Consider the following 15,355-nt stretch of genomic DNA (forward strand, 5'->3'; position numbering starts at 1 on the left):
AGTGTGAGGGCAGGTCTTGTCTGAACACTGCTGTAGAGCAGCCCCAGGCCCCCCTTCCCCCACGAAGGCAGCGTGCAGAGGATGCAGGCACTGTGCCCAGCCAGGCCTTGCTCACTGGGCAAGCGAGATGCTCTGGTGGGCCACAGCGAAGACAGGATAGAGGGGCTCCGAGAAGCTCTCCCTGTGGGAGAAGAGGATGGTGCAGGAATCGGGGTCATAGAACAGCACCTCCCCTGCTGCACAGTCCAGCAGCACCCCGATCTGGGCCGGAGCCTTGATCAGCTCCACGGGCTGGGGCTGCCCAGCGTGCAGGAACCTGAACTCCCTGTCGTAGCGTGAGAAGACCCAGGAGGCGGCGTTGAAGCCCAGGCGGGCGGCGTTGTCGGAGCCCTTGCGTGGCAGGGAGCTGTAGCACACCCCCAGCTTGTAGGCACAGCTCTTCTCCACCTTCACTTTCCAGGAGCAGACTCCTGAGCTGAGAGCTGTGGCAGCCAAGGCATTGGGCCAGTGGTCGAAGCGCTCGGGGCAGCCCGAGGCCACCTTCCCTTTCCTGGGGCTGAAGGTCAGGCTCTTCTTGTCCTCGGACAGGCTCAGGTGGGGGCTGACAGTCTTCTCATCGATGTGGATCTCCTGGGAGCCTGCAAGGGAAGCCACAGGGTGAGCTCTGTGGTAGAGGGTTGGACTTGATGATCTGTGAGGTCTCTTCCAACCCTGATAATACTGTGATACTGTGACACCCAAAGATGCCACGGCCACTACAAATACCCTCTCCTCACACCACTGCTGCAGACCCATCTGCTCCCTGGGGTGACAGAGCGTTAGGGGCTCGGGCACAGGATGGGCAGCAGCACAGCAGCTCCCCACAGCTTCCTGCCCCAAGCCAAGGCCAGAACATCACAGAGATTTCACCAGACACTTGTTCAGCCTCACACTGGAAGTTCTGTGCTGCTCCTCTTACACTCCAACAAAGCAGAACTTGGCAGGTTTGTTCTGCCCCCCTCTGCTGAGGCCCCCTGGGACAGCTCTGGGGTCCTCAGCACAGACAGAGACCTGCTGGAGCTGGGCCAGAGGAGGCCACAGCGATGCTGGCAGGGCTGGAAGGGCTCTGCTGTGAGGCCAGGCTGGCAGAGTTGGGGGTGTTCAGGCTGGAGAGGAGAAGGCTGCAGGGAGACCTTTGGTGGCCTTGCAGTGCGTCAGGGGAGCAAGCAGAAAGAGGAGGAGGGACTGCAGCAGTGCAGTGACAGAAAGAGGGATGATGGTTCCAGACTGAAAGAGGGAGATTAAGGTTAGATAATAGCACAAAATGCCTTACTGTGAAGGTGGTGAGACCCTGGCACAGGTTTCCCAGAGAGATGGCAGATGCCTCATCTATGGACACATTCCAGGTCAGGTTGGATGGACTCTGAGCAACCTGCTCTAGTGAAAGGTGTCACTTCTGGGGGGTCAGAATGAGATTCCTTCCAACCTGAACCACTCTGTGACTCTATGATCCCACTTTAAGGACAGACACAAACTTCATTCCCACTGTGGTTAAGCAGGACCTGACTTCCCCTCCCCCAGCCAGGGCAAGCCAAGAGCCTGGCAAGGACACAGGGCTGCTTGCAGAAAACCTGCCCAGCAGGTAATACTGGAAGGAGGAGGAAGGAGAGGCCAGGCCAGGGGAAATCCCTGCCCTCCTGTAATGCCCAAGGCATTCACCAACCCACCCTGACCATTTGTGGAGCAGCAGCAGGGGGTGGCACCAGGCACCTTCAGGTTCCAGCCTAGAGAAGAGAAGGCTTCGAGGAGACCTTGGAGTGGCTTTCCAGGATCTGAAAGGAGCTACAGGAGGGCTGGGGAGGGACTATTGACAAGGTCTGGTAATGAGAGGAGGAGGGGGAGGAGGAGGAGGAGGAGGAGGAAGAAGGGGTTTGAAGTGGCAGAGGGGAGATTGAAACTGGATGTTAGGAAAGGGTTCTGTGCAGTGAGGGTGGTGAGACACTGGCACAGGTTGAGGGTTCTGAGACACAGGCACAGGTTGAGGGTGCTGAGACACTGGCACAGGTTTCCCAGGGAGGTGTTCAGGACCAGGCTGGATGAGGCCTTGAGTGACCTGCTTTAGTGAGAGGAGTCCCTGCCTATGGCAGGGGTTTGAAACTGGCTGATCCTTGAGGTCCCTTCCAACCTAAACCATTCCATGATCAGAGAGGAGTGTGGCCATGATCTAGTTTCATGTCAGCTAAGGGACTGCCCTTGTGCCACAGCCCAGACTCAACGAGCTGCAGCCAGGGTGAGAGTCAGGCTGGCTGCAGGATGGCTGCACCCACTGCTCCAGAGCCAACAGCTGGCAGCACCCAGCAGTCCTCACCCTGCCCTGGCTGCATGCTGCCCCCTGAGGCCCCCAACTGCAGACTGGATGCAAGTGCTGGGCAACTGCACAAGTGCCTCCTTCCCTCCCTATAGAATCATAGAATCAACGAGGTTGGAAGAGAGCTCCAAGCTCAGCCAGCCCAACCTAGCACCCAGCCCTAGCCAGTCAACCAGACCATGGCACTAAGTGCCCCAGCCAGGCTTGGCTTCAACACCTCCAGCCACACAGACTCCACCACCTCCCTGGGCAGCCCATTCCAATGCCAATCACTCTCTCTGACAACAACTTCCTCCTCACATCCAGCCTAGCCCTGCCCTGCCACAGCTCCAGGCTGTGTCCCCTTCTTCTGTTGCTGGCTGCCTGGCAGCAGAGCCCAACCCCACCTGGCTACAGCCTCCCTGCAGGTAGTTGTAGACAGCAATGAGCTCTGCCCTGAGCCTCCTCTACTGCAGGCTGCACACCCCCAGCTCCCTCAGCCTCTCCTCACAGGGCTCTGCTCCAGGCCCCTCCCCAGCCTTGCTGCCCTGCTCCAAACACCTTCCAGCACCTCAACATCTCTCTGGAGTTGAGGAGCCCAGAACTGGGCACAGCACTCCACGGGTGGCCTGAGCAGTGCTGAGCACAGGGGCACAAGAACCTCCCTTGTCCTGCTGCCCACACTGCTCCTGAGCCAGCCCAGGATGCCATTGGCTCTGCTGCCCACCTGGGCACTGCTGCCTCATCTTCAGCCTACTCTCTACCAGCACCCCCAGGTCCCTTTCCTCCTGGCTGCTTTCCAGCCACTCAGACCCCAGCCTGTAGCACTGCTTGGGGTTGTTGTGGCCGAAGTGCAGAACCCTGCACTTGTCCTTGTTCAATCTCATCCCATTGGCCTCTGCCCACCCATGCAGCCTGGCCAGGTCCCTCTGCAGGGCTCTCCTATATTCCAACAGCTCCACAGCTGCTCCTAACTTGGTGTCATCTGCAAACTTCCTGATGCTGGACTCAATCCCCTGCTCCAGATCATCAATAAAGATACTGAACAGGACTGTGCCCAGCACTGATCCTTGGGGCACACCACTGGTGACAGCTGCCAGCTGCATGTGGCACCATTCACCACCACTCTCTGGGCTCTGCCATCCAGCCAGTTCTTGATCCAGCACAGAGTGAATCTGTCCAAGCCAGGAGCTGCCAGCTTGGCCAGGAGCTTCTTGTAGCAGACAGTGTCAAAGGCTTTGCTGCAGTCCAGGTAGACTCCACCCACAGCCTGCCCCACATTCACCAGGCAGGAACCTGATCATAAAAGGAGATCAGGTTGGTGAGACAGGACCTGCCCTTCCTAAACCCATGCTGGCTGGGCCTGATCCCTTGGCCATCCAAGGAATGCTCTCAGCAGAGGTGGGGCTGATGCTCAGCTGACTCAGCTGCCCTGCCTTCCCCCACCCTCCTTTCATTCATTTTAGGTCTTAAGCCCCACAAAACCAAAGCTGGAGCAGGTGAGTTGTTTGCTTCCCAGCCCTGCCCCCAGCAACAGCTCTACTGCATCATGCCTGCTGCAACCAATTCAGAGAGCCCAGCTCGGAAGGGACCTCAAGGACCATCTGCTGCAACCTCTCTTGGCCAAAGCACAACACAGACAAGCTGGCCCAGCCCTGGCCAGCTGAATCCTAACAGTGTCCAGTGCTGAGGACTCCACCACTCCCTTGGGGAGGTAATCCCCCGTGGCTGATGCTCCTTGTGAACAGTTTTCCTCCTGTGTCCAATGGGAACCTCCCCAGCAATTACTTGTCCCCATCATCCCTTGTCCCTTCCATGGGATTCCTTGTAACAAGGGAGCTCCACCTGCTTTGTAGCCACCCTTCAGATACCAAACACAGAGATGAGCTCTTCCCTGCACCTTCTTTTCTGCAGCTGCAGCTGAACCAACCCACTTCCCTCAGCCTTTCCTCACATGACAGCTTCCCAGCCCTTCAATCATCTTGGTGGCCTTTCTCTGGACACTTTCCAGCCTGTCCACATCTCCTTAGTACAGCAGGAACCAAACTGAACCCAACATGCCAAGGGTGGCCTGACCAGCTCTGAGTGGAGTGGGATAACAACTCTGCCTCTGCACAGCACCAAACCATTACACTGCACTCTCCCAGGCAGGAGAACAGAGACTGCACTGCCAGTGTGGTTGGCCTGGAAGCACCACACACACTTGCACGTTGGGTGGAAGCTCTTGTGGGCAACAGTGAGCAGGGAGAGAGGCAGGAGGCAGTAGCCCTTTGCAGCTGAAGCAAAGAGCCTCATTCATTTGATGTTTGGTTCCTGTGAGCAGCAGCCAAACCCCTTGCAGTGTGCCTGCTCTCCACCCTCTGCTCTCCAAAGGGCTCCACCACACTCTGCTGGAGGTTGACTTTCCAGGAAGTCAAAGGCAGCTCTGAATTCACACAACAGGCAGCAGTGCAAGGCTTTACCTTCCTCTGACAGGGCAAGGGCACCAAGGCTCACCTTGTGCAGCACAGCTAGCCTAGGATGGGTCACTGTCTACACCCCAGTGGCTCTGCTGTGAAAAGCTAAAAGGTCTGAAGAGGAAGTCTGGAGAGGAGCTGCTGAGGGAGCTGGGATTGCTCAGCCTGGAGAAACCTGAGGAGAGACCTTTTGGCTCTCTACAGCTCCCTGAAAGGAGGATGAAGCCAGGTGGGAGTTGGTCTCTTCTCCCAAGTAACAAGCAACAGGCCAAGAGGAAGCAGCCTCAAGTTGTGCCAGAAGGGATTTAGGTTGGACATGGGGGAAAAATTCTTCCCCAGAAGGGTTGTCAAGGCCTGGACCAGGCTGCCCAGGGCAGGGGTGAAGTCTCCATCCTCTCCTGTGTAGATGTGGTGCTGAGGGCCATGGGTTAGTGGTGAGCTGGCAGTGCTGGGGTAAGGGCTGGGCTGGGTGCTCTGAAAAGCCTCTTCCAGCCAGAAGAATTCTGTGACTGAGGTTACGATCACAGGGGAAGTGCAGAGAGAACTAAAGCAGATCAGCAGACCCCCCCCAGCCATGACTGAACCTGCCCTCTGGACACAGCTCAGCCATTCCCCCAGGGATTCACCCCAAAGCCTCCCCTCTCTGTGCACAGCTCCCATCACAGAGGCCTGGCCCCTTCAGGAGCCTGCAGTGTGTGATGAGGTGAGCTGACAGCTGACAGCTCTGCCCAGCACAGCTCTGCCATGCTTTAGCACTTGTCAAACCCCAGGTTGCCTCTTCCAAGCTCACACCAATTCAATCAGAGTCCTTATGGCTACACTGAGACACTAAAGTGGAATCCAGACCCAGCCTGGTCCCTGGGGCAGCAAGTCACAGTGTCACAGTATCACAGCATCACAGTATCATCAGGGTTGGAAGAGACCTCACAGATCATCAAGTCCAACCCTTTAGCACAGAGCTCAAGGCCAGACCATGGCACCAAGTGCCACGTCCAGTCCTGCCTTGAACAGCTCCAGGGACGGCGACTCCACCACCTCCCCGGGCAGCCCATTCCAGTGTCCAATGACTCTCTCAGGGAAGAACTTTCTCCTCACCTCCAGCCTAAATCTCCCCTGGCACAGCCTGAGGCTGTGTCCTCTTGTTCTGGTGCTGGCCACCTGAGAGAAGAGAGCAACCTCCTCCTGGCCACAACCACCCCTCAGGTAGTTGTAGACAGCAATGAGGTCTGCCCTGAGCCTCCTCTTCTCCAGGCTAACCAATCCCAGCTCCCTCAGCCTCTCCTCGTAGGGCTGTGCTCAAGGCCTCTCCCCAGCCTCGTTGCCCTTCTCTGGACACGCTCAAGCATCTCAATGTCCCTCCTAAACTGGGGGGCCCAGAACTGAACACAGCACTCAAGGTGTGGTCTAACCAGTGCAGAGTCCAGGGGCAGAATGACCTCCCTGCTCCTGCTGGCCACACCATTCCTGATGCAGGCCAGGATGCCACTGGCTCTCTTGGCCACCTGGGCACACTGCTGGCTCATGTTCAGGTGGGTATCAATCAGCACCCCAAGATCCCTCTCTGTCTGGCTGCTCTCAGCCACTCCGACCCCAGCCTGTATCTCTGCATGGGGTTGTTGTGGCTAAAGTGCAGCACCAGCACTTGGAGCTATTGAACTCCATCCCCTTGGACTCTGCCCATCTGTGCAGGCAGTCAAGGTCCTGCTGCAGAGCCCTTCTGCCCTCCAACCCAGCCACATCTGCCCCCAGCTTGGTGCCATCTGCACACTTGCTGATGACTGACTCCATGCCCTCATCCAGATCATCTATGAAGCTGTTAAAGAGGATGGGGCCCAGCACTGATCCCTGAGGGACACCACTAGTGACAGCTGCCAGCTGGATGTGGCACCATTCACCACCACTCTCTGGGCTCAGCCCTCCAGCCAGTTCCTAACCCAGCACAGAGTGTTGCCATCCAAGCCGCAGGCAAGTCTCCATGGAGCAGCCAACTTCTCAGCCAGCTGGGCCAGCTTCAGCCCATGTCCACCTGGAGAGCTGTGACCAGTGGTGTGCCCCAGGGATCAGTGCTGGGGACAGTCCTGTTCAACATCTTCAATGCCATTGATGAGGGCACAGACAGAGTCTGCTCAGCAGGTTTGCTGCTGACACCAAGCTGGGAGGCTTGGCTGAGACAGCTGCAGGCTGTGCTGCCATCCAGAGAGCCCTGGGCACAGAGCTGGGCACAGAGGAACCAGATGAGGTTCAACAAGGCCAAGTGCAGAGTCCTGCACCTGGGGGAGAATAACAAACTGCAGCAGGACAGGCTGGGAGGTGACTGCTGGAGAGCAGCCCTGTGCATAGGGCCCTGGGGGCTAACAAGTTCCCCATGGCACAGCAATGTGCCCTGGTGGCCAAGAAGGCCAATGGGGTCCTGGGGTGTGCTAGGAGGATGTGTCCAGCAGATCAAGGGAGGTTCTCCTGCCCCTCTGCTCTGCCCTGCTGAGACCTCATCTTGAGTACTGTGTTCAGTTTGGGGCTCCCCAGTTGCAGAGGGACAGGGATCTGCTGGAGGGGGTCCAGTGGAGGGCTGTGAGGATGATGAGGGGACTGGAGGGCATGGCTGATGAGGAGAGGCTGAGGGCCCTGGGGCTGCTTAGTCTGGAGAAGAGAAGACTGAGAGGGGGTTTGATGAATGTTTCTAAGTATCTGAGGGCTGCCAGGAGGGGGGGACAGGCTCTGCTCACTGCTGCCTGGGACAGGACAAGCAGCAGTGGATGGAAGCTGCAGCACAGGAGGTTCCAGCTCAACACAAGGGGGAACTTCTTGCCTGGAAGGGTCCCAGAGCCTGGCACAAGTTGCCCAAAGAGGTTGTGGAGTCTCCTTGTGTGGAGCCTTTCCAGGCCTGCCTGGATGTGTTCCTGTGTGCCCTGAGCTGGACTGTGTGGTCCTGCTCTGGCAGGGAGGTTGGACTGGGTGAGCTCTTTGGGTCCCTTCCAACCCCTAACATCCTGTGATCCTGGGATCCTATGATGTCACCATTGCATGGTCCTCCACCAAGTCTCCATGCAGGGTCATCTCCCAGCAGGACCAAGATGGGCTGCTAGGACCCCAGATGCCTCCCAGAATGGTGCCAGGAGGTTTATATCATAATGGGCACAGATTTGAGCATAGAAGTTCCATCTAAACACGAGAGGAACTTCTTTGAGGGTGGCAGAGCTCTGGAGCAGGCTGCCCAGAAAGGTCCTGGAGTCTCCATCTCTGGAGACTTTCAAGGCCCACCTAGATGTGTTCCTGGGTGGCCCTGCTCTGGCAGGGGTTGCACTGGCTGATCTCCAGAGGCCATTTTCAACCATCCTGTGATTCTTGGTGTAAGGAAGAAGCTGCCAAGCCCAACACAGCCCCTGCAGAAAGCTGGCTGCCAAGTGAAGCCATCAAAGGAAGGGTGTTTGAGAGGCAAATGGAGGTGCTCTCACCTGCTGCAAACCATCAGGGCCAGGAGTTTTCTTTTCAAGCACAAAGGAGGCTGCTGCCTGCTCAGATGCCTTTGGGAGGAGGCACCCCCAAGTGAAGCATAACATCACTGTATCTCAGTGGAAGCTAGGCCCCTGCCAGTGGATATTCAGGCTCTAAGGCTAGGTCTGGGTGACAGGGACATGGCAGGGATCCTCAGCATGCAGAGAGGTTGTGTCTCAACCAACCCAACAGACCCACTGCCAGGATTGAGTGCCTTAGAGTAATGACACTGGGCAAGGACAGCACAGTGAGAATTAGAGCCTCAGAGTTGCTTGGGTGGGAAAAGCTCTCTAAGGTCACTCAGTCCAAGCAGCAACCCAGCACCACCATGGCCACTAAACCTGTCCCCAAGTGCCATGGCCACAGGTTTCTGGAACACCTCCAAGCATGGGGACTCCAGCCAGTCCCTGACCCCTCTTGCAGCAAAGAAACATTTCCCAATCTCCAACCTAACCCTTCCCTGGTGTAACTTGAGGCCATTTCCTCATTCCACCACCTGTCATTAGGGAGCAGAGCCCAACCCCCACCTCACTGCAGCCTCCTCTCAGGGAGCTGCAGGGAGCAATGAGGTCTCCTCTCAGCCTTCTCTTCTCCAGACTGAACACCCCCAGCTCCCTCAGCTGCTCCTCCCCAGCCCTGTTCTCCAGACCCTTCCCCAGCTTTGTTGCCCTTCTCTGGCCCTGCTCCAGCCCCTCCATGTCCTCCTTGGAGTGAGGAGCCCAAAACTGAACCCAGGCTTCAAGGTGTGACTTCACCAGTGCTAAACGCAGAGGCTCAATCACTGGTCCCACTATTGCTGACCCTGGCCAGGAGAGCTGATAAGACACAATCTTTTCAAACCTCTGTTCTCTTCTTAGCCACATCCAGCTTCTTGGAGCCCCTTTACCCCCTCTCTGAACCCTCCTGCAGCTTCTGCTGCCCTCCAGGCTGAGGGGCTGGGAGGGCAGGATGCCCACATCGTGGGCAGGATACAGCACGGGGATGTTCCTTCGGGCTCAACACAGGAGGGCAAGCAGGAAGGGCCTGCAGGAAGCCATGCAAGCAGGGAGGGGGAGAGCTGAGGCACTGACCTGTGCCGGAGCAGAGCACAGCTGAGGCCCACAGCCGATGCAGCAGAGGACTCTGGACGCAGCTCTGGTTGAAGTTTAACCTGGGCGACTCCTGCGGCTCCAGGATCCCCTCGGCCACCTCTGTCCTAGCAAAGGAACAGGAAAGCTGTTTCAGCACACAGGGACTTGTTGGCAGTGCTGGGAGGTGTTTAAGCACCAGGAAGCACGACAGAAACTGCTGGAGCAGTAGCCAGAGCAGGACTTGCTGCAGAGAAACTGCCGGGTGGGACTGATCGAACTCTCCCCCAAGCGATGCCTTTGGCTGCCTCTGATACAGCCTTCTGGAAGGGCCTCGGGGCAAGGCACAGCCCCAGCAGCCTCAGCCAACAGTTCCTCACTCGGAAGACTCAAGACTAAACACAGCTCAGAGGGACCAGAGGGACAAGAGGAGCACAGGGAGCAGGCTGCAGGGAACCACAGAATGTTAGGGGCTGGAAGGGACCTGTGGAGATGACCCAGTCCAGAGCAGAGTCACCCAGGGCAGGTCACACAGAGGCACATCCAGATGGGTTCTGAAAGTCTCCAGGGAGACTCCACCATCTCTCTGGGCAGCCTGCTCCAGGGCTCCTGCACCCTCACACCAAAGAAGCTTCTCTTTATGTTGAGGTGGCACCTCCTGGGTTCCAGTTTGTGCCTGTTCATCCTTGTCCTGCCACTGGGCACCACCAAACACTGCCTGGCACCTTCTTCTTGACACCCACCCCTCAGACATTGCTAAGGTCTCCTCCCAGCCTTCTCTTCTCCAGGGCTCTCAGCTTTCCCTCCTAGAAGGGATGTTCCAGTCCCTTCATCACCCTCACTGCTCTGCTGGACTCTCTCCAGTAGATCCCTGTCTTTCCTGAACTGGGGAGCCCAAAAATCATCCTCAAAGTCAGAGCAAAGGTGAATGCAACAGGAGAGCAAGCTGGGGGCTTTGGGCTCCACACAGCACAGCAGAGACACAGCATCTGCTGGTTTCCTGGGGGTGCAACTCGTGGCTGGGAGCCAAGGCTGCTGCTGTGCTGTGCCTCATCTCTCACTTTCTACAGGCAAAAATACCCCTGAAAGTCCCCAAGGCAGCAGAGTCAGTGCTGACCAGCCAGTGCTGACCAGCCAGTGCTGACCAGCCAGTGCTGACCAGCCAGTGCTGACCAGCCAGAGCTGACCAGCCAGAGCTGACCAGCCAGTGCTGACCAGCCAGTGCTGACCAGCCAGTGCTGACCAGCCAGAGCTAAGCAGCCAGAGCTAAGCAGCCAGTGCTGACCAGCCAGAGCTGACCTATGTAGCCAGAGCTAAGCAGCCAGAGCTAAGCAGCCAGAGCTAAGCAGCCAGAGCTAAGCAGCCAGAGCTAAGCAGCCAGAGCTAAGCAGCCAGAGCTAAGCAGCCAGAGCTAAGCAGCCAGAGCTAAGCAGCCAGAGCTAAGCAGCCAGTGCTGACCAGCCAGTGCTGACCAGCCAGTGCTAAGCAGCCAGAGCTGACCAGCCAGTGCTAAGCAGCCAGAGCTGACCAGCCAGTGCTAAGCAGCCAGTGCTGACCAGCCAGTGCTGACCAGCCAGAGCTGACCAGCCAGAGCTAAGCAGCCAGTGCTAAGCAGCCAGTGCTGACCTATGTAGCCAGAGCTGACCAGCCAGAGCTGACCAGCCAGAGCTGACCTATGTAGCCAGAGCTAAGCAGCCAGTGCTGACCAGCCAGAGCTGACCTATGTAGCCAGTGCTAAACAGCCAGTGCTGACCTAAGTAGCCTTGCAGCATCCAGGCAAAGAAAGGCCTGTAGAAATGCAGCCCCAAGGTGGCCTCTGGCGGGAGGGCAGCTCAGTGCCCCCGGGAACGGCTGTTGCAAACACTCACACCTACACTTGGCTCTGTCCCTGTGCAATGTCTGTGTCAGGAGCAGTGAGGAGTTTGGGCTGCACCCCCCAGGCATGCAGCACCCAGCTTCCCAGCTGGACAATCCTACCTCCTTGCCATCAGGCCAGGGACAGGCTTGCTTCATCTCCCAGGAGCCCTATGGAGTTTCTTAAGGAGCTGGAGAGGGTCAGTAAGCAAGAGCAGTGCATCTGGCAGTGCCCCCAGGGAGAGCTTGCCCATGGAGCATTTCCAGGTGCCAAGACATCCCCATCTCGAGCTGCAGCACAGCAGGTGGAGCAGAGACAAGAGGCCAGGCTGGCATCTCTGTGCTCTGTCCTTGTCCCCAGCCAACGCAGCATGAGAGAGGAAAGAGGAGGGTCAGTGCTGCCTGAGCAAGGGCTGCTGCTGGCAGCAGGAGCACAGAGGGTGCAGGCAAGCTTGCAGCAGGGGTCAGGGGAGGGACAGGAGCAGCCAGGTACTAACCTCTCGAAGATCTCTTGTTCTGCACGCTGGGGACAAGGAGAGAAAGAGTCATCACCATGGAATTCCCCACAGGTAACATCCCAAACCCAGCTGGGGCACAGCAACCCTGGCACTCTGCTCCCACCCACAGAAGCCACTCTGCACCCCAGCACTGGCCTGGGGAGCAGCAGGGGTGTCCCACAGCCCTTTTCCTCAGCTGCAGACTTTTGGCTCCCCAGCTTAGAAAAGGAGTGGGAATGGCTCAGGGACACACATCTGCTGCCCCTAGCTGAGGGTAATGCCAGCTGTGCCAGCAGGACCAGGTGATTGAGTGACAACTGGCTTGAGAAGGGCAAGGGAGCATCAGAACAGAGCCTGTCCCCACTGTGCTGCCTGTGAAAGCTGTGTGAGGGCAGAGGCTGCAGGCACAGCTGGATCATCTGGCACAAGGCAATGTGGGAGAGCTCAGGCAGGTGCAAAGTCTTGGACCCAAAAAGAGCCAACTCTGACTCCACATCCTCTGACATCCACCAGCCTGCCTGCGCCTGGGAGCTCTCACCACAGCATCCTGCCTTGCCCAGAGTCTGGGAATCCCAGCTCCTAGGCCCCCCCACATTGCCCACCCTGTTAGGACACTTTGTGCTTGCAGCAAAGCCCCAAAGCCTTCAGTGAATGATGGACCTAAGCCAGGAGGCAGAAAACCTCATGCTCAGCCCCACCTGTTCCTGCAGCCACTGGCAATGGTGTGCCCTCCAGGGACAGCCCAGCTAGTACAGTGGCAGGAGAGCCACAGACTGCTTTGGGTTGAAGGGACATTAAAGGTCATCCAGTCCAAGCCCTGCAGCCAGCAGGGACAGCTGCAGCTACAGCAGGTCACTCAGAGGCCCAAACAACCTGACCTGGAATGGTTCCAGGGATGGGCACCTCCTACCTCTCTGGGCAGCTTGGGCCAAGCTCTCACCACTCTCAGTGCCAAACATTTCTCCCTTCTCTCCACTCTCAATCTCCCTCTTATAGTTTCAAACCCTCATCCCTTAGCCTGTCACAACAGGCCTTGCTCAAGAGTCTGTCCCCAGCTCTTGAAGCCCTGCAAGGCCACCAGAAGGTCTCCTCTCCAGCCTGAGCACCCCCAACTCTGCCAGCCTGGCCTCACAGCAGAGCCCTTCCAGCCCTGCCAGCACTGCTGTGGCCTCCCCTGACCCTGCTCCAGCAGGTCCCTGCCTGTGCTGTGCTGAGCACTCCAGAGCTGCCCCAGCACTGCAGGGGTGGTCTCAGCAGAGCACAGCAGAGGAACAGATTCCCCTCCCTGCCCCTGCTGCCCACACTGCTGGGGACCTGTCCAGACCATAGGCTGAGGCTGGACTGGCAGCACTCAGTGCCAGCTCATGTCCAGCTTCTCAGCCCTCAGCACCACCAAGTCCCTCTCCACAGGGCTGCTCTCCAGCTCTTCAACCCCCAGCCTGGATTGGTACTGGGGACTGCCCCAGCCCAGGGCAATCTGACCCCTCTCAAAGAGGAGCTGCAGGGTGCTCTATCTGCCTTCCACTCTCCTGTGACATTATAGACACAAACACCAGCACCAAAGTCCCAAGTGGGGAACATGAACCCCACTTGCCCTCCACCATGTGGCAGAAGGAGAAACTGGGGTCTCACTGTCTCCTGCCACATGCACCTTGCTTGCTTTGTAACCTCTGTTCTCTACAGAGAGGCCACAGCCTGGCCAGCTAAGATGCTGGGGAGGACAGAAGCTGTGCTTCCACTGAAGGAACAGTGATCCACCTCCTGTCCATGGCATCAGTTCTGTTCTCCAGAGCTGCTGTCCCACTCTTCACACAGTCACACATGGCAAGCAGAGGCTAGGAGCAAGGTGGGGCAACGCCACCTGCTTGTGCCTAGCGTGAGAGGAGTCACTTGGCTCAGCTCAGGCAATTCAACAGCCAGAGAAGCAAGTGAGGGGAAGCAGAGGCTGCTCTGTGCAGCCAATAGGCCAAACACAGACATGGTGGAAAGCTGAGAAGAGCTGCAGGCTCTGGGGGTCACACTCTGATTCCAACCAGAGAAGCACTAGAACTGGTGGCCCAACAGTCTGCACTAAGAGCAGCTCTCAGCCTGCAGCTGTTCTGAGTTCATAGCTTCAGGCCAAAAGCTTGGACACATGAACCTGGGTGATTCTGAACCCCTCTGCAAGCTAAAGCAGCATCAGGCAAGAGAGGATGCTCTAGGAACTGCCAAGGAACCATGGGGGCTTCCCAGGACCCAGTGGAGGAGGTTCTTGGAGCTAGACTTGCAAACATAGGTCCTGTCCAACTCTGCCTCCTTGCTGTCAGTGCAGCAAGCTGCTGGGCACCACACTGAAGCCCCCAGTGCCCATGCTAAAGCATCTAGGCTGCTTCTGGGCTGCTGGGCACCACACTGAAGCCTCCAGTGCTCGTGCTAAAGCATCTAGGCTGCTTCTGGGCTGCTGGGCACCACACTGAAGCCCCCAGTGCCCGTGCTAAAGCATCTAGGCTGCTGCTGGGGCAGAGCTGCCCCTCACTACAAGCAGCAGTACTCACCACCAAGGCCTCGTCATCCAGGTTGGTGATGGTGTCCACCAGGTAGGTCCGGAGGGCAGCCAGCTTCTGCAGAGCCTCATTCCAGTGCACCACCTGGGTCAGGATGCTCTGGTGTGCTCGCTCCTCCTCCCTCTGCACCTGCTCCAGCAGCCGCTGCTCCTCGCCCGCGCACACCTTCCCCACCAGCCTCAGCCTCTGCACCGCCAGCTCCCGCGCTGCACTGGCACAGCTCTGCCACCGGAGACAGGAGAGACCTCAGCCAGGCTCCAGCCTCGGCAACAGCTCCAGCCCCTGCTGCTAGAGAGGAGCATCAGCCTCACCCCAGCCTCGGCAACAGCTCCAGCCCCTGCTGCTAGAGAGAAGCATCAGCCTCACCCCAGCCTCGGCAAGACCTCCAGCTCGTTCTGCTACAGAGAAGCATCAGCCTCACCCCAGCCTCATGAAGACCTCCAGCCCCTGCTGCTACAGAGAAGCATCAGCCTCACCCCAGCCTCGTGAAGACCTCCAGCCCCTGCTGCTACAGAGAAGCATCAGCCTCACCTCATCCTCGGCAAGAGCTCCAGCCCCTGCTGCTAGAGAGGAGCATCAGCCTCACCCCAGCCTCGGCAAGAGCTCCAGCCCCTGATGCTAGAGAGGAGCATCAGCCTCACCCCAGCCTCGGCAAGAGCTCCAGCCCCTGCTGCTAGAGAGTAGCATCAGCCTCACCCCAGCCTCGGCAAGAGCTCCAGCCCCTGCTGCTAGAGAGGAGCATCAGCCTCACCCCAGCCTCGGCAAGAGCTCCAGCCCCTGCTGCTAGAGAGGAGCATCAGCCTCACCCCAGCCTCGGCAAGAGCTCCCGCCCCTGCTGCTAGAGAGGAGCATCAGCCTCACCCCAGCACCAGCCTCTTGTTCTGTGGCTGGCTGTGGGCTCAGAGCTTGACATTATTCTGTTCACAGAGCCACAGTGATCAGTAGGATGCAAGCAGAAGAAAACAGAATCTTCAGTCTCCAACCTGCCTCCCAGGCTAGCCCTGGTACCAAAGTGACCAGCTGTGAGGGCCCTGAGTGCCATCCCTCAGCAGATCTTCCTGGATCCTTAGCAAGAAACAGAGCCACCACCAGAGCTGTCTCTTTTCTTTGGTGACAGTGA

At 57.9% G+C, this 15,355-nt stretch overlaps 1 protein-coding gene across 1 annotated transcript in view; it reads right to left on the reverse strand.

Annotated features, from left to right (window-relative positions):
- Positions 1–15,355, reverse strand: part of BSPRY (B-box and SPRY domain containing) — a 16,643-nt gene continuing 1,288 nt past the window's right edge. Inside the window, exons 3-6 of the mRNA XM_064170918.1 lie at positions 14,227–14,457; positions 11,693–11,718; positions 9,345–9,469; positions 1–638 (exon numbers count right to left, since the gene is read on the reverse strand). Coding sequence (XP_064026988.1) covers positions 112–638; positions 9,345–9,469; positions 11,693–11,718; positions 14,227–14,457 — 909 coding nt within the window. The 3' untranslated portion in view covers positions 1–111. The remainder of the gene's footprint in view (positions 639–9,344; positions 9,470–11,692; positions 11,719–14,226; positions 14,458–15,355) is intronic.

The sequence above is a fragment of the Pogoniulus pusillus genome, chromosome 35 (assembly GCF_015220805.1).
Source record: "Pogoniulus pusillus isolate bPogPus1 chromosome 35, bPogPus1.pri, whole genome shotgun sequence".
NCBI classification, from domain to species: Eukaryota; Metazoa; Chordata; class Aves; order Piciformes; family Lybiidae; genus Pogoniulus; species Pogoniulus pusillus.